The sequence below is a fragment of the Pristiophorus japonicus genome, chromosome 7 (assembly GCF_044704955.1).
Source record: "Pristiophorus japonicus isolate sPriJap1 chromosome 7, sPriJap1.hap1, whole genome shotgun sequence".
Classification (NCBI taxonomy): Eukaryota; Metazoa; Chordata; class Chondrichthyes; family Pristiophoridae; genus Pristiophorus; species Pristiophorus japonicus.
Genome location: NC_091983.1, coordinates 153,051,182 through 153,069,730, shown reverse-complemented (window position 1 = coordinate 153,069,730; position 18,549 = coordinate 153,051,182). Strand labels below are relative to the sequence as shown.

General features: G+C 45.3%; 1 protein-coding gene across 1 annotated transcript in view; it reads right to left on the bottom strand.

Moving 5' to 3' along the window:
- Positions 1–693: 693 nt before the first annotated feature.
- mchr2a (melanin concentrating hormone receptor 2a) overlaps positions 694–18,549 on the bottom strand; it is a 48,792-nt gene continuing 30,936 nt past the window's right edge. The window contains exon 5 of the mRNA XM_070884490.1: positions 694–1,018. Coding sequence (XP_070740591.1) covers positions 694–1,018 — 325 coding nt within the window. The remainder of the gene's footprint in view (positions 1,019–18,549) is intronic.

Below are 18,549 nucleotides of genomic sequence, written 5' to 3'. Positions count from 1 at the left end.
TCACAGGTACAGAAATGCATGCAAAAAGCATTGCTAGTTGTAAGGAACAGCCATAGTTTACATTAAAAATGGCTTGAAATATATGTGTAGATATATTGTGGGATAGGTAAGAACAGTTGTTTTGAGTTGTTTCCGTTTTAATGCTGCAGGGGCCACTTATGCCACTCTAACTGAATGTTGATTTTTATTGAGCAGATGGATGACAGTAACATGGAGATTAAAAACATTTTTCCAATGAATGGTGTGCAAGAGCTGGACTTCAGGGCTCTGACCAATATTGTTCTGACAATGGATTTTGATCCATGTCTCTATTGTAACAATGTAATTTCTTTTTGCTGCCTCTTGAAATGAGGTCTGAGCCTAAGAATTAAATTTTACACAGATTTTGAAGAGAAACCCTAATCTGGCTCTTTCTTGGTTGGATTCAGACTGAAGGGACAGACACTGCACCATCCAGTTCCATTGATCTAGAACATTCTTTGCACCTGATAGATTTTCTACTGCATACTGGAGGTAGGAACATGTTTGATTAGACAGACTGTATCTAAGTTAAAAGTAGCAGCATCATGTATTTATAATGTAGAGCTACTTTTATTCAAGATGGCAATTTAAACATTGAAATCTGCATTATTATATTCACCTATACAGTAACACTTCACAGAGTCTTTTTTGCTTGTAAAGAGGCGATTGCATCTAATCACTTGACTTCACCGTGTTTTCTATGTTAATAATTTCACGTTCAGTCACTTTCATTTGAATCTTTGTGCAGCCAGTCAGCCTCCTTCGGAAATTGCCACTGAGCAATATGTAGAGAAAGGGGTTAATGCTGCTGCTGGCATAGCTGAGGCAGATGGAGATATAATAGCCAATGTAATAAGCAGTGGTCGGTTGAGTGATTTTGAGATTTACCAGTTGCATCACATGGTATGGTGCCGAACTAACCACAAAAACGGCCACTAACACCAAGACCATTTTGGTCAGTCGTTTGAGCCGTGCTCTGGGGATAGTCGTGTTATATCTAAACAGAAATAAGAAAGCATGAGTTATTTAAGTACAGCCCATTTCACTTCATTCATCTGAGTTGCAACAAGGCTATTCTACTTTTAATATTATGGTTTTCTAGCACGTTCTAATACAGGGAATGACTTCATGTTTCAACAAAATAAAAATAAAATCTTTGGACAGAACAATTGAAACAATTATAACGAGATATGAGATTCTGGGCTTTATTCCTAGAATATATGGAAAGTGGCCTGGTTTGCGCCTCTCATTAGCGCCTGTGTGGGGCGGTAACGGGGCACTAAGGGGTTACCGACCTGCAAAATCACCGACACCCGAGAACTTCCCTGGTGGTTAGTGCTGGCACCAACACTCGATCTCTTGTGCCCTGTAGATTGTGACATCATCTGGTGCGCAGCAACCCGTTACCGCTCCAGATGTGCTATTCGCTCCCGCCCTCTGCAGCATCACCGGACGTCAACAACAGCAGCTGCAGGAGGCGATGTCACCTCAGCTGACTGGTTGGGGAGTGATATTTAAAGGCAGTGGTGGTCAGGTAGGGCACAATTTATTTGTGTCCTCATTCTGGTGCCTCCTGCTTTCTTTTGCCACCGTGATTGCTCAGCCCTACACTCTCTTACAGTGCTTGGGGCTGCTATGTGCAGGTGCCGGCACCCAACAGACACAGCTTGAAGATTCATTCAATGCAGCATTTGGCCCTTCCCTTTAATGGAGGGAAGGAGCCTGTAAAGGCTCCGCAGAACTGCCCCGAACATTGCTCAGCGCTCTGCCGATACCGCCCCTCTCACTCCCTTTAGCGCTCTAAGGGAAGTGGCAGCGCTTGATTTAATGCTCCACTACCCTCTTGATGCGCTAAAGCGGAAGTTCCCGGTAGAAGCAAATTTTTATCGCTCGCCGATACTTTTGTGCACCCAAAAAGTTATCACCCCAAACAGGCATTGCACAATTTCAAGCTCAAAATATTTACAAGTTTTGCATCTGTTGAGTGTCCAATGTGTTGCTTGAAATCGACTGAGATGTCCATAGGGCTCGAAACTGATTGGCACAAATTTCACATTAACTGAAAATGAACCAATTGAAAAACACTTAAACACTCACAAAAACACACACAGTGCACTTCACTATCTCTCAAATACTCCCATTCATTAAAAAAAGCAATCAATCACATCCCTTAAAGAAGATATTAAGGGAATCAAGGGATATGGGGATAGTGCAGGAAAGTGGATTTGAGGCAGAGGATGAGCCATGATCTTATTAAATGGCGGAGCAGGCTCGAGGGGCTGAATGGCATATTCCTGCTCCTATTTCTTATGTTCTTATGTTCTTAAGATCCATTTCCCCAACTCATAATTTGCATTCACAGCCATTTTAGGGAATCCTGGCAAGGAGAGATTGATTCCCTGAGCTGCTCCTATCCACTCCTGTAATATTTCTTCAGGGTTCCTCACTAGTCTTCCTTGACAGATTCAAGGGGCATGTATATGGTGGCAAGCCGCTCACATGGCGCTAGTTAAAGGGGAGGTGGTGTACACGTGAATAAAAAATCGTCCGACTTACTTGCCTCCTTGAATGTGGGGTCCGTGCCGCATTCTAGCAGCCCAGCACCCCACTTGAGTGCCGGGCTGCTGGTACACCACCCCGCTCCCTGGTGATCCAGGTAGGCTAGGCACTGCAGAGTCTGTAGCTTGGCCCTCCCCTTTAATGAAGGGAAGAGCCCAACCTACACGGCAGCGCTACGCCCCACTTACTTCGCTCCTGGCCCGTTAGCGCCCCAGAGAGGTAATGAAATGCATTATTTTGGCAGGGAGTCCTGCCTCACAGCTGTTATCGCCCCCAAACAGGGTGCTACGCAATTTCCCGGCCATTGACTGTTGTTTATAGTCTGAATCTTGGTCTGATAGTGTATTCAGTCCACCTGAAAATGTGGCAGCATCTGGTACATTTCAGTGAGCCAGAGTACTGCAGAGTGGTTTCTCTGTTCAGTCTTTGGGTCTTGCTATCATTTTCCTAGCTAATGGACAAGTAAAGGCACATTCTGGATAATAAGGATTGTTAGGCGCCCCTTACAGAAATCGTCAATGACACAGAACCCGAATTGAAATCTGGCGCAATCACCTAAAAAATGTAACATACATAATCCTGCTCCGTGAAGTCTAAATTTGTTTGAAAAATTTTGGCCCGGGATTTGCAGTCAGCGGCGAAGCAAAGGTGTTCGCCGCTGGCCCCGAAGAAAGCTGCCCAGGGGTTTGCCTTTTTCAACGCCTAAGTGATTTCAGTGCAGTTCAATGGGGAATTCCCTACTGCGATGTGCTGTGATGTCAACATGCTGTCTAAACAGCCAATCACTTTGCAGAATTCTCATAGACAGGGAAGCAGGAAATGAGAACTTGCTTTTATCCTGACATTTTAAAATGTTACAGAGAGCAAAACAAAGATTTGGGGTCTTACATGGGGATAAGGTAGAACCTAAAATATCACAAACAAACTTTAAAAAACATTATAAAAATTTTAGGTTTCCTAAAAATTTAAATTTTTATCATAATGGAGAAATTTGACACTCTACATAATTAAAATTAGTTTTTCAGGGCCATATCATTTGATTAGCAGTCAATACACTGTTAAAACCCAAGTTACACCTAATCCAACAAGGCTAACATTTAATGGGGTATTTAACAGCGATTTTACCATGGAAAAGCCCAAGTTTTCATCAGTTTCACTGATATCACTAATTATACTGATTGATGGCTGTGAGTGAGCGGGGAAAGAATTGAGCACAGTGCAGCCAGTGTCAGAGCAATAACTGAGTGCCTGCAACTTCAGGATTTCTGCGTTAGTATGCATATGCATTACATCCTCAAGTTGTGGTCAGTTTCAAAGGGGTAATAACAGCGAACGCTGTTAGTTCGCCATTAATACCCAACATAAATACTGGCTCAATAACATTTATAGATATTTTTCAAAATTATTATGTGAATTTGAGGTTGTTAAACATCATCAACTACATTTCAGACATTATCATACATTTTGGTTGGTACATATTAAAATATTATTGCTAAATCACTAAAAACATACACCAAGAAACAGATCTCGTATTAAAGGTTATGCAAACATAACAAATTATTATTGGTGAAAATTAGTTTAATGCATCAAATTCAATGGGATAAGAGCAGAAATTCAGATATGAATGGAAGTTATTATGATGTGAGTTGTGTACATGCACTAAAACAAACTACCAGACAGTAGAATAAACATTTTATAAACTACTGTTTATTTTTCATAAATAAAAACAGAAAATGCTGGAAATACTCAGCAGATCAGGCAGCATCTGTAGAGAGAGAAATAGAGTTAACGTTTCAGGTCGATGACCTTTCGTCAGAACTGGAAAAATTTAGAGATGTCACTGATTTTAAGCAAATGCAGGGGAAGGGAAAGGCGGAGGGGGAGGGAAGAACAAAAGGGAAGGTCTGTGATAGGATGGAAGGCAGGAGAGATTAAATGACAAAAGGTGTGATTGTACAAAGCAAAAGGAGATGGTAATGGGATAAGTAAAGAAACAAACGATGGGTTTAGAAGAGGTGTAAATGGTTATAGGAAAATCATCTACAGCTGTCATCTGAAAAAAATAGGGACAGAGTTTATGGTCTGAAATTGTTGAACTCGAAGTTGAGTCCAGAAAGCTATAAAGTGCCTCATCAAAAGATGAGGTGCTGTTCCTCGAGCTTATGTTGAGCTTTGTAGGAACTTGTAAGAGGCCGAGGACAGAGAAGTCAGAGTGGGAGTGGAGTGGAGAATTAAAGTGACATGCGATCGGAAGCCCGGGATCATGCTTGCAGACTGATTGGACGTGTCTACAAAGCGGTCACCCAATCTGTATTTAGTCTCCCCAATGTAGAGGGGACCGCATCATGAGCAGCAAATACAGTATACTAAGCTGCAAGAAGTACAAGTAAATCACTGGTTCACTTGGAAGGAGTATTTGGGGCCCTGGACGGAGGGACGGAAGGAGATAAAAGGGCAGATATTGCATCTCCGGCACTTGCACAGGAAGGTGAGAGTGACTGCCCTTGATATCAAGGCAGCATTTGACTGAGTGTGGCATCAAGGATCCCTGGTAAAATTGAAGTCAATGGGAATCAGGGGGAATACTCTCCACTGGCTGGAGTCAGACCTAGCACAAAAGAAGATGGTTCTGGTTGTTGGAGGTCAAATCATCCCAGCTCCAGAACATCACTGCAGGAGTTCCTCAGGGCAGTGTCCTAAGCCCAACCATCTTCAGCTGCTTCATCAATGACCGTCACTCCATCATAAGGTCAGAACTGGGGATGTTCGCTGATGATTGTACAGTATTCAGTTCCATTTGCAACTCCTCAGAAAATGAAGCTGTCCATGCCCGCATGCAGCAAGATCTGGACGACATTAAGGCTTGGGCTGATAAGTGGCAAGTAACATCCGCGTCACACAAGTGCCAGGCAATGACTATCTCCAACAAGCGAGAGTCAAACCACCTCCACTTGATAATCAACAACATTACCATTGCCGAATCCTCCACCAGCAACATCCTGGGGGTCACCATTAAGCTGAAATTTAACTGGACCAGCCATATAAAGACCGTGGCAACAAGAGCAGGTCAGAGGCTGAGTATTCTGTGGCGAGTGTCTCAGTTCCTGACTCCCCAAAGCCTTTCCACCATCTACAAGGTACAAGTCAGGAGTGTGATGGAATACTCTCCACTTGCCTGGATGAGTGCAGCTCCAACAATGTTCAAGAAGCTCAACATCATCCAGGACAAAGCAGGCTACTTGATTGGCACCCCATCCACCACCTTCAACATTCACTACCTCCACCAACAGTGCACCGTGACTGCAGTGTCAAGATGCTCTATAGCAAAGCACCAAGGCTTCTTCGGCAGATTCTCCCAAACCCATGACCTCTACCACCTAGAAGGATAAGGGCAGCATGGGAGCACCATCACCTGCAAGTTTTCTTCCAAGTTACACACCATCCTGATTTCGAAATATATCGCTGTTCCTTCATCGTTGCTAAGTCAAAATCCTGAAACTCCCTCCCTAACAGCACTGTGGGAGTACCTTCACTTCACGGACTGCAGCAGTTCAAGAAAGCGGCTCACCACCACCTTCTCAAGGGCAATTAGGATGGGAAATAAATGCTGGCCTTGCCAGTGATGCCCACAACCCGGAATGAATTTTTTAAAAGTGCCGTGGGAAGGGATGGGGGTTTTGGGGGTGATTGAGGAGTGGACCAGGGTTTCGCGGAGGGACCGTTCCCTTCAGAATGCTGAAAGGAGGAGAGGTGGGGGGAAGATGAGTTTGGTGGTGGAATCATGCTGGAGGTGGCAGAAATGGCGGAGGATGACCTGTTGAATGTGGACGCTGGTGGGGTGAATGGTGTGGACAACGTGAAGTCTATCATGGTTCTGGGAGGTAGGTGAAGGAGTGAAAGCAGACCATAACCTCTGTCTAGATTTCCAGCATCCGCAGTATTTTGCTTTTGTTGATTTTTCATGTTGTGGGGGTCCAATCAGTTTCAGAGCCAGCTTGCATTACAACAGTATAACTGAATAATTCAGAGTGATACGATCATGATCAGGGAAGGGTACATTACACTGATGGTAAGTCCAGTTTTATGTTACAACTGTATAGAGTGTTACTCCCTTACAGTTCTTGCTCATCAATATGTTATTGGTTTTTCTATCTCAATGATTTTGTGTTTTCCTCTAAATGTCTGGTTTAGGTGTATTTTCCCTTGTGTTCTGATTGTGATTGGCTATCCAACCCCATTCTTGGTAAGTTAGTTCATCTGTATGCCACTGACTGTTTGCCTTTTACCCGTTTGTCCATCTCCAGTACAATGGCAATGACTATGCTTCTTTCTGCCATTCCTGGATCTTAGCTAAACTGTTCTGCTTGTGGAAGGAAACAAAAATGTCAGCTATCTTAATCTGCTGATCTGGATGGGGGGCAGCTATTGGTGAAGCCAGTCGTGGATGATGAAAGGCACCCCACCTCCCATTGGTTTTTTTTTTGTAGAAATTACCACGAGGTAGAGGGGAGAATACTGCAATATGTTCCTGATCTGTGTTTCCGATGTCTCGACTGATCAGGTGGTGTCATACTCTATAGCACCAAGGAAGTGTCCAAGGGAGTTCAGAGGCTGAGAGATTGGGAGGCCACAGAGGTCGATGAGGTGAGTTGGTGAGTAGCTCTCTTTTCTCTCTTTCTTTTTATGAAAATTTAAAACTAGATAAGGCTAACGAGAGGGATGGCAGTGCAGCTCAGTCCCGTGGAGTGCACATCCTGCGGCATGTGGGAAGTCCTGGACGCTTCGTTCAGCCTAGACAACCATGTGTGCAGGAGGTGTCTCCAGCTTCAACTGCTCGAGTTCCGCTTTTTGGAGATGCATCCGCGAGGCTGAGAGCTGCATGGATAGCATGTTTCAGGAGGTGGTCACCCCACAGGTTAAAGGTGTGCAGGTAGAGGGGAAGTGGGTTACCACCAGATGTCATAAATGTGCTAGGCAGCTAGCGCAGGAGTCCCCCCGTGAGTCCATCTCGCTTTCAAACCGATATTCAATTATGAGTATCGGATTGGGCCTCTGGGCGAGTGCAGCCAGAGCCAATTGCAAGGCACCACGGGTGGCTCAGCTACACAGGGGGAGGGACGAAGAACAAGAAAGCCCGAGTGATTGGGGATTCTATAGTTAGGGAAACTGACAGGCGTTTCTGCAGCCATAGACGTGACTCCCGAGTGGTTTTGTGCCTCCCTGGTGCCAGGGTCAAGGATGTCACAGAGCAGACGTAGGGCATCCTGGGGGGAGGGGGGGGAGGGTAAAGAGCTAGAGGTCGTGGTCCATATTGGGACAAATGACATAGGTAAAATGAGGGATGACATCCTACAGGAAGAAATTAGGGTGCTAGGAAGAAAATTAAAGGGTAGGACTTCAAAGGTAGTAATCTCCGGGTTACTACCGGTGCCACGTGCTAATGAGTATAAGAATAGAAGGATAGAGAGGATGAACACGTGGCTGGAAAATTGGTGTTAAATTCTTGAGGCATTGGGACCGCTTCTGGGGGAGATGGGACCTGTACAAACTGGACGGGTTGCACCTCAACAGCGCCGGGACCAATATCCTCGCGGGGAGCTTTGCTCGTGCTGTTGGGGAGAGTTTAAACTAGCTTGGCAGGGGGATGGGAACCTGAGAACGAATTCAAAAGGGAGGGAAATAAAGCAGAAGTTGGATAGCAAGAATCTAGAAAGCGAATCTGTAAGACAGAGGAAACAGGGCTTAGTGTGTAGTAAGCAAGGAGGTCTTCCTGTGCTGAATGGTGTATACTTTAATGCAAGGAGTATAGCGAATAAGGCGGATGAGCTGAGAGCACAGGTAGACACTTGGGAGTATGACATTATAGCCATTACAGAAATATGGCTGAAAGAGGGGCAGGTTTGGCAGATCAATATTCCTGGCTACAGGATTTTTAGACAAGATAGAGAGGTGGTAAAAAAGGGGGGGTTGCGGTACTGATTAAAGAAACTATTACAGCGGTGAGGAGGGATGATATGTTAGAGGGATCATCAAATGAGGCCATATGGGTCGAATTGAAAAATAAAAAAGGGGCGATCACACTGTTGGGCGTGTATTATAGACCCCCAAACAGTGGGAGGGAGATAGAGGAGCAAATACGTAGGCAAATTGCTGTGAAGTCTAAAAACCATAGGGCAGTAATAGTAGGGAATTTTAACTATCCAAATATTGATTGGGACAAATTTTGTGTGAAAGGTATAGAGGGTGCGGAATTCTCGAGATACATTCGAGAGAATTTTTTTTAGTCAGTATGCAATATGCCCAACACGAGTGGGGGCGGTCTTGGATTTAGTTTTGGGGAATGAAGCTGGGCAGGTTGAAGGGGTATTAGTGGGAGAGCACTTGGGTGCCAGTGACCATAATTCAGTCAGATTCAAGTTGGTTATGGATAAGGACAAGCATAGGCCTGGAATAAAATTCCGAATTGGGGAAAAGCTAATTTTGCTAAGTTAAGGAATGATTTGGCCATTGTGGATTGGAAACAGCTACTTGTGGGTAAATCAGTGTCGAAACAGTGGAAGGCATTCAAAGAGGAGATCCGGAATGCTCAAGCCAAATATGTGCCCTTGAAGAAAAAGTCTGGGAAAAATAATTCTCGAGCCCCCTGGGTGTCTAGGGACTTACAGGGGAGGATTAAGGAAAAAAGGGACGTTTATGTCATATATCAACCTCTAAATACTTTAGAATCTTTAGAGGAATATAGAAAGTTAAGAGGCAAAATTAAAAAGGATATTAGGAATGCTAAGAGAGAGCACAAGAAATTCTTGGCCAGTAAAATTAAGGAAAACCCTAAGATATTCTATAAATATATTAAGATTAAGAAGATAACTAAAGAAAAGGTAGGACCTATTAGAGACCATGAGGGTAATCTTTGTGTGGAGGCGGAAGATGTTGGTAGGGTTCTTAACAAATACTTTGCATCTGTTTTCATAAAGGAAAGAGGTAATGCAGATACTGCTATAGAGGACAAGTGTGATATTTTGGATGAAATAAATATAGTGAGAGAGGAAGAATTAAGGGGTTTAGCAGCTTTGAAAGTAGCTAAGTCTCCAGGCCCGGATGAAATGCATCCCAGGCTCTTGAGCGAAGTAAAAAAGGAAATAGCAGAGGCCTTGACCATCATTTTCCAGTCCTCTTTGGATATGGGCATGGTGCCAGAGGATTGGAGGACTGCTAATGTAGTGCCCTTGTTTAAGAAGGGAGAAAGGGATAGGCTGAGTAATTACAGGCCTGTCAGTCTAACCTCAGTGGTGGGAAGCTATTGGAAAAAATCCTGAAAGACAGGATAAATCTGCATTTGGATAGGCAAGGATTAATTAGGGACAGTCAGCACGGATTTATTAAGGGAAGATCGTGTTTGACCAACCTGATTGAATTTTTTGAGGAGGTAACCAAGAGGGTTGATGAGGGTAATGCGTATGATGTCGTATACATGGACTTTAGCAAGGCTTTTGATAAGGTCCCGCATGGTAGACTGGTCATGAGGTTTAAAGTCCATGGGATCCAGGGCAAAATGGCAAGTTGGATCCAAAATTGGTTGGAGGTAGGAAGCAAAGGCTAATGATTGATCGATGTTTTTGTGATTGGAAGGATGTTTCCAATGGGGTTCTGCAGGGCTCAGTATTGGGTCCCTTGCTTTTTATGGTATATATTAACGATTTAGATTTGAATATAGGGAGTATGATTAAGAAGTTTGCAGATGACACTAAAATTGGCTGTGTGGTTGATAGTGAAGAGCAAAGTCATGGGCTGCAGGAGGATATCAATTTACTGGTCAGGTGGGCAGAGCAGTGGCAAATGGAATTTAATTCAGAGAAGTGTGAGGTGATGCACTTTGGGAGGACTAATAAGGAAAGGGTATACACATTCGCGGTAGGCCACTTAATAGTGTAAATGAACAAAGGGACCTTGGAGTGCTTGTCCACAGATCCCTGAAAGTAGTAGGCCAGATGGATAAGGTGGTTAAGAAGGCATATGGAATGCATGCCTTTGTTGGCCGAGGCATAGACTATAAGAGCAGGGAGGTTATGCTTAAATTGTATAATACTTTGGTTAGGCCACAGCTGGAGTACTGTGTGCAGTTCTGGTCACCGTATTATAGGAAGGACATGATTGCATTAGAGAGGATGCAGAGGAGATTTACTAGGATGCTGCCTGGAATGGAGAATCTTAGTTATGAGGACAGATTGGATAGGCTGGGTTTGTTCTCATTGGAACAGAGGAGGTTGAGAGGCGACCTCATTGAGGCATACAAAATATTGAGGGGCCTGGACATAGTGGATAGTAAGGGTCTATTGCCATTGGTGGAGGGGTCTATTATGAGGAGGCATAATTTTAAGGTGATTGGTAGAAGATTGAGAGGGGATTTGAGGGGGGGCTTCTTTACGCAGAAGGTTGTGGGGATCTGGAACTCACTGCCTGGAAAAGTGATGGATGCAGAAACCCTCACCACTTTTAAGAGATGTTTGGATGGGCAATTGAAGTGCCGTAACCTGAAGGGTTATGGACCTAGAGCTGGTAATTGGGATTAGGGTGGATGACCTTTTGTTGGACGGTATAGATATAATGATAAGTACTACAGGGAATAGAATACGGCCAGGGTGATCTCCTGGACTAGTTTCGATCTCTGGATGGGTCGGAGAGGAATTTTCCCAGATTTTTTTCTCCCTAAATTGGCCTGGGTTTTTATCTGGTTTTTGCCTTTCCCAGGACATCACATGGCTCTGGTTGGGTGGAGTGTAGAATGTTTCAGTCTCAGAGGTGTCGCGGTTATGTGAGGTGGACTGGTTTGGCTGGGTGCTCTTTGCCGTTACGTCATTGTTCATAGGTTTATATGTAACCTATAGGGCTGTTGATCAAGGGCCGTGCGGCTCTTTGTCGGCCGGTGCGAACACGATAGGCAGAAGTGGCCTCCTTCTGCGCTGTAAATTTCTATGTTACTATGTTTCTAAGATCATCTGCATCTTCGGTGTTCTGCACAACTTTGCCATTTTTATACAAAGGAACCCATAAAACCTAGAAGGGTTCAAGTCATGTTTGCGACTTGGCTGGAGTGGAAAAGCAAGGTTTATTCATGAATGCCAACCAACCAAGTATTATGCATTCAAGAGAATGAAAAAATGTCATGAGCACTCTCATTTAATGCTATGATCAAAGATCAAAATCATGGAATCATGCAATGATAGAGCAGGAGGTGATTCAGCCCATTGTGCCTATGCCTGCTCTTTGATAGAGCTATCCAATTAATCCCACTCCCCATTCTTTCCCCATGGCCCTGTAATTTTTTTCCGCTCCAAGTATTTATCCAATTTCCTTTTGATTGTTACTATTGAATCTGCTTCCGCCACTGTTGTGTATGAATAAAGAGTCTGACCAGATACTGTGAGCTCAAAGTAAAGTGTGACCTTAGTTTTTTATTGCAGGTCTCCAGAGTGCCTCTCCAGCCTGTGAGACCTCTTTAAATACAGGTGCTCCAAGGGATTGTGGGATCCCTTGGGACTCCAAGGGTTGAACCCTCTGGTGGTTAAACAAGATATTTACAGGTTTACATATATAACAACCACCTTTCAGGCAGTGCATTCCAAATCACAACATCTTGCAAAAAGAAAATTCCTTATGTCACCTCTAGTTCTTTTGCCAATCACCTTAAATCTGTGTCCTTTAATTACCGACCCTTCTGCCAATGGAAACAGTTTCTCCTCATTTACTCTATCAAAACCCTTGAAGATTTTGTGTAGCTCCTCTTAACTATCTCAACTCCAAGAAAAATAATTAAAATCCTGCAATCCTGGTACCATTCTAGTAAATCTTTTCTGCACCCTCTCTAAGGCCTTGACATCCTTCCTAAAGTGCGGTGTCCAGAACTGAACACAATACTCCAGCTGAGGCCTAACCAGCGTTTCATAAAGGTTTACCATAATTTTCTTGCTTTTGTACTCAATGGGCTAGATTTTACACTTTTGTGCAGATCGCCCAAAAATGGGCATTATTTCCAGCGTGGGCGGTTAAAAATGGGTTTTCAGGTCGCCAGCTTGTCGCCCATTCTCAAAGCCCCATTTCCGAAATTGAACATTACTGCAAGCGACATGAAATGGGTGTTAGCGTTAAATCTCTCTGACCTTCTGCCGTAAAGTGTCGCCGTCCTTAGCAATGGCATGGCAACGCTCGATTCCTGCGATTCAGGAAAGCAGTGACAGGATCAGTCCAAGTCAGCATGGATTTATGAAAGGGAAATCATGCTTGACAAATCTTCTGGAATTTTTTGAGGATGTAACTAGTAGAGTGGACAAGGAAGAACCAGTGGATGTGGTGTATTTGGACTTTCAAAAGGCTTTTGACAAGGTCCCACACAAGAGATTGGTGTGCAAAATCAAAGCACATGGTACTGGGGCTAATGTACTGACGTGGATAGAGAACTGGTTGACAGACAGGAAGTAGAGCGTCGGGATAAACGGGTCCTTTTCAGAATGGCAGGCAGTGACTAGTGGCGTGCCACAGGGCTCAGTGCTGGGACCCCAGCTCTTTACAATATACATCAATGATTTAGATGAAGGAATTGAGTGTAATATCTCCAAGTTTGCAGATGATATTAAACTGGGTGGCGGTGTGAGCTGTGAAGGAGATGCTAAGAGGCTGCAGGGTGACTTGGACAGGTTAAGTGCATGGCAGATGCAGTATAATGTGGATAAATGTGAGGTTATCCACTTTGGGGGCTAAAACGCGAAGACAGAACATTATCTGAATGGCGGAATATTAGGAAAAGGGGAGGTGCAACGAGACCTGGGTGTCATGGTTCATCAGTCATTGAAAGTTGGCATACAGGTACAGCAGGCGGTGAAGAAGGCAAATAGTATGTTGGCCTTCATGGCTAGGTGATTTGAATATAGGAGCAGGGAGGTCTTACTGCAGTTGTACAGGGCCTTGGTGTGGCCTCACCTGGAATATTGTGTTCAGTTTTGGTCTCCGAATCTGAGGAAGGACGTTCTCGCTATTGAGGGAGTGCAGCGAAGGTTCACCAGACTGATTCCCGGGATGGCTGGACTGACATATGAGGAGAGACCTTTATACATTGGAGTTTAGAAGGATGAGAGGGGATCTCATAGAAACATATAAGATTCTGGACAGGTTAGATGCGGGTAGAATGTTCCCGATGTTGGGGAAGTCCAGATCCAGGGGGCATAGTCTTAGGATAAGGGGTAGGGCATTTAGGACTGAGTTGAGGAGAAACTTCTTCACTCAGAGAGTTGTTAACCTGTGGAATTCCCTGCCGCAGAGTTGTTGATGCAAGTTCATTGGATATATTCAAGAGGGAGTTAGATATGGCCCTGACGTCTAAGGGGATCAAGGGGTATGGAGAGAAAGCAGGAAAGGGGTACTGAGGGAATGATCAGCCATGATCTTATTGAATGGCGGTGCAGGCTCGAAGGGCCGAATGGCCTACTCCTGCACCTATGTTCTATGTTTCTATGTTTCAAGGATCATCATGACATGCACATAAGAGGAGACAGAGAGAGAGGGATCTGAGAGAGAGTGAAGGCATGTGTGGGTGTGGTGTGGCTGCTTTTGGAGGAAGGAGGGAGAGTTTCGAGATTTATAGCAAATTGGGAAAAAAAATTAGCTGTTACCAGCCAGATATTTGCCCGAATTTGGTGCCTATAATAGAGAGGAGGATTTGACATTGCACGCTGTAGAGACTGACGCTGGCGAGAGCAGTGAGCTGGGAGAGGAACACATTGGAGGGTGCAAAAGAGCGAGGAGGTTCTTGGACAAGGCAAATGCCTCCCTCCTGCAGGAGGTCGAGTATCGCTGGGGTGATTTGACACAGGGAGGGCATGAGAAGCCCACCCCAAGGCCTACCAGAAGATATGGGCCGAGATAGCAGAGGTGTTCTCGTCGGCGACCAACGAGGTGTGTGAGGGCAACCAATGCTGCAAGCGATGGAACTACCTTGTTGGATCCGCAAAAGTATTACATTTATTTACATGTACTTATATATTTACATAATTTGATTTGTAAGAATCATGAGTGACTATAATCAGATGTGAGGTCTTTCACTTTTACCGGGTATGTTTTACTCAAAGACTGTGGTTACGGTGTACGTCTTTAGGTAAAGAATGATAATTATCATAATAATCATGATTACATCTGTCGGTTATGTGTTGTATCAGTCTCTGTGACAGTACCTATCAATGATATCACGCAATGATCGCATGCCATGTCATCCTGTTACCTTTTACAGAAGAAGCTATCGACGATTATCAGCGACATCATTGACATCGAGGAGTGGGTGCTCACACTCGTGGGGAAGCATGCCCAAGCAGCTGCAGACCCTGAAGTGATGCCACATGAATAAAGTCGACACCATTGCGCGATCTAAAGTCAATAATGCCACACCCACTCTTAGCCAAACAGAGATATATGATAGATGATTTCTAAAATTGTCCTATAAATAATGCTGGCCCAATGAAAATCATTGCAATGCAGACTGTGTTGATGGTCATGAAATGTGATGTCTGTGATGATTTTGAGAGCGATGGTGCTTTTGTCGTGCATATGCTGTGTGTAGCACTGGAATCACCTTGTGACCCTTGCACCTCGTTCTCCTCTAATAACTTTGTGTCTTGCAGCTCAGCCAACAGCACAGCCCCAGAAGGTCAGAAGGTGGGGGCGTGGGGCCGGACTCGCTGGACGATCCTACATCTGGTGCTGAGGAGCTCCGATTCTCGCCCGTCAATCCGCTGGGCCTGTTCTCTACAGATGAGGGTGCCGACTTCGAGGAACCTGCATCGCCAGGCTCCAGAAGGCATTCCACCCCAAGGCCATCTAGTGCTCCTCTGGTCATTCCCGCCTCCACTCTGGAGGTATCGGGCCCAAGCACCTCGTCACAGGGCACCCCATTTGTCCCCAGACGGCGCCGACCCTGCGAAGGTTTCGTGGACGCGCCAGGTCTGGTCCATGAGCGCCAGATGAGAGCGGAGAGATGGTACAGTTGTCCAGGAGAACTGTAGACATTGGTGACCAGATCCTCAATGCATTGGGGGACATATCCCGACAGCTGGCCACCATCTCTGGCACATTGATTGAGTAAGTTCCGCGAATGGCGGAGTCCCTGGAGGCGATAGCCAGAAACACTGTTGGCACAGGCCTCCCAGTGGTCCTCCCTAGGTTCCGCAATACCAGTGCCAACGACACACGAGAGGCAGGACCAAGATCCTGCTACTGGATCCGAGAATGTTCCCACCTTGGCACCCCCCGGCTCCCATACCCGTGCAAACACCGTCTCTGCCTTCATCCCTCCCAATGAGGCAGCGCATGAGGAGCTCTTCGGCCAGGCGCCATGGAGAAGGAGAGGAAGGGGTAGAGGTGGGAAGAAGAAGGGGATGGGGGAAGGAAAGTGAGGTGCATGTGCGCAGGTGATGGCTGTATTATATCTCCATCTGGGTGTATGCAATTTGTTGTAATGTATGGGGGGAGGGGGCCACCCTCCTGCTTTGCATTTGTAATCTGTGTTACTGGACATGTTGACCATTTGATTGATGTCAATGGTGGAAAAAGTGCGTTGTGGGCGGGGGTGGGGTGTTTTTGCCCATGATACTTATGATTTGAGACTAATGGTCATATTAAATGTAAACATAACCTTGTTGCGCATTGTCTCAGATAGCTGGACCGTTACACATTGGTGATTCCTGAAAGGGTTAAATAAAACTTAACTTGAATCAACTTAAACTTTAACTGGCACCAAGGTGATGCCTACCATTGATGTCTAAGCTGCACACACACAGCAGTGTGTCAGCTTTGTCAATTACGGCAACGTTCTTTCAGGCAAATCGCTCATTTATGAGCTCCTGACGTAAGAGTCTTGCAACTATGTAGCCACCACGGGCCTTTCTTGCAGTCTGGAGGGGGTGTGGACATGGTTGCATAGTCAGCCTGAATGTCTGGCCCTAGGTCAACGTCCAGCCCCTCATCCTCCTCTTCCTTTCTCTCCTGAGATGGACCAACAGTCCCTTCTGGCAGTTCTTGTCCCCTCCTGATAGACAGGTTGTGCAGCATGGAGCACACGACCACGAATTTAGCTACTTGCTCAGGGTCATATTGTAGCACTCCTCCTGAGTGCTCCAGGCATCTAACTCGCTGCTTAAGCACAGTTATTGTTTTCTGGACCACATTGCATGTGTCTCTGTGGCTCTGGTTGTATCGCTTCACGGCCTCGGTGTGGGTGTCACGCAGGGGGGTCATCAACCAGGTGGCTAGGCCATATCGGTTGTCACCAAGCATCCAGCATTATCCTTGTGGCTGACTCTTAAACATGTCAGAGACAGCGCTCTTACGCAGGATGTGAGCCTTATCGAAGCTGCCCAGACATTTGGCATTCACTGCCATTATGATCTGGTTGTGGTCGACAACCAGTTGGATCTTCAGGGAGTGAAATCCTTTTCTGTTACGATAAAGTCCTGGGTCCTGAGAAGGTGCCCGCATGGCGATGTGAGTGCACTGTATTGCTCCCTGCACCTTGGGGAACTTAACAATGAAGTAGAATGCCCCAACCCTGTCAATCTGAGCCTCAGTGGTCTTGGGGAAGCTGATAACGTCTATTCTATGCAAGTACAGGGCATCCGTGACTTGTCTGATGCAGCAATGTGTGGCATGGTGAGACAGAGGGGAAATGTCGACCGCGGAGGCCCGAAAGGAACCGGACGCGTAGAACGACAGTGCTGTGGTAACCTTGATCTCAACGGACAGTGATGTCCTGATGGCAGGCTGCATATCTGCCCTGATGAGCTGGCATATTTCAGTGATCACCACTTTGTGGAAGCGCAGGCTCCGAAGGCAGGTATTCTCAGACACGTCGAGGTAAGACTGCTTCTCCCTGTAAGTGCGGGGTGTCTATGGTCTGGACCTCCTCCTCATTCTGGCATGTCTTAGATTGGGCACATAGTGGTGTGCATTAGACGTTGTGCCATTTGCACTCTGCAGCATCTGCGTGTTAATCGATGCAGGCTGAGAAATGGCTGGCCCCATTCCAATGAAAGTATAATACCGATTGATCAGAAGCAATAATTTCCACACTAGAAGACACCTACAGTAAAACCCAATCATCCACAGTCTGAAAAGTTGTCTGTTCAGATGGCCATTTAAACTGAGAAGAACTCCAGAGTCAATCCAAACTCCCCCGAAGTTGAAGAAGCCTTTTCAATGAAGCGACCTGTGATTTGAAAAATGGTGCCTACACCGCTGTGATTAGTTCAGAACAGTTCAACTTTTTCAGAACGGTGGTTTGGGTGAGCGATATTATGGGCGAGATGTGTGCAAGGTGGTGAAAGTGACACTGGGCGATATACTGGGCATTAGTTTCGGCAAATGTGATCTTTACGACAATAAAAAGTGGGCGGGCGGTCAGATTATTGAATCGTGGCATTAATTACGTGCCGAAAGTAACGCTGGGCGATATTATGGCCGTTGGTTTTGCCCATTCTGATGATTCCGGCCAAAAAATGTGGGCGGGCGGTATTATTTTTTCCCGCCGTTACGTACATGGCGAAAGTAACGCTCGGCGGTAAGTGTCTGACAAAGGGGCGATATCTGGGCGTTACACCTCAGTGGGCGGTATGCATGCAAAAATAATGGAGAATCTAGCCCTATGCCTCTATTAGTAAAGATTAATAAGGATCCCAAATGCATTTTTAACAGCCTTCTCAACTTGTCCTGCTAACTTCAAAGATTTGTATACATACACCCCCAGGTCTCTCTGTTGCTGCACTCCATTTAAAATTATACCATTTAGTTCATATTGCCTCTCCTCATTCTTCCGACCAAAATGTATCACTTTACACTTCTCTCTATTAAATTTCATCTGCCATGTGTTTTCCCATTTCACCAGTCTGTGTATGTTGTCCTGAAGTCTATTACTATCCTCCACTGTGCCAAGGA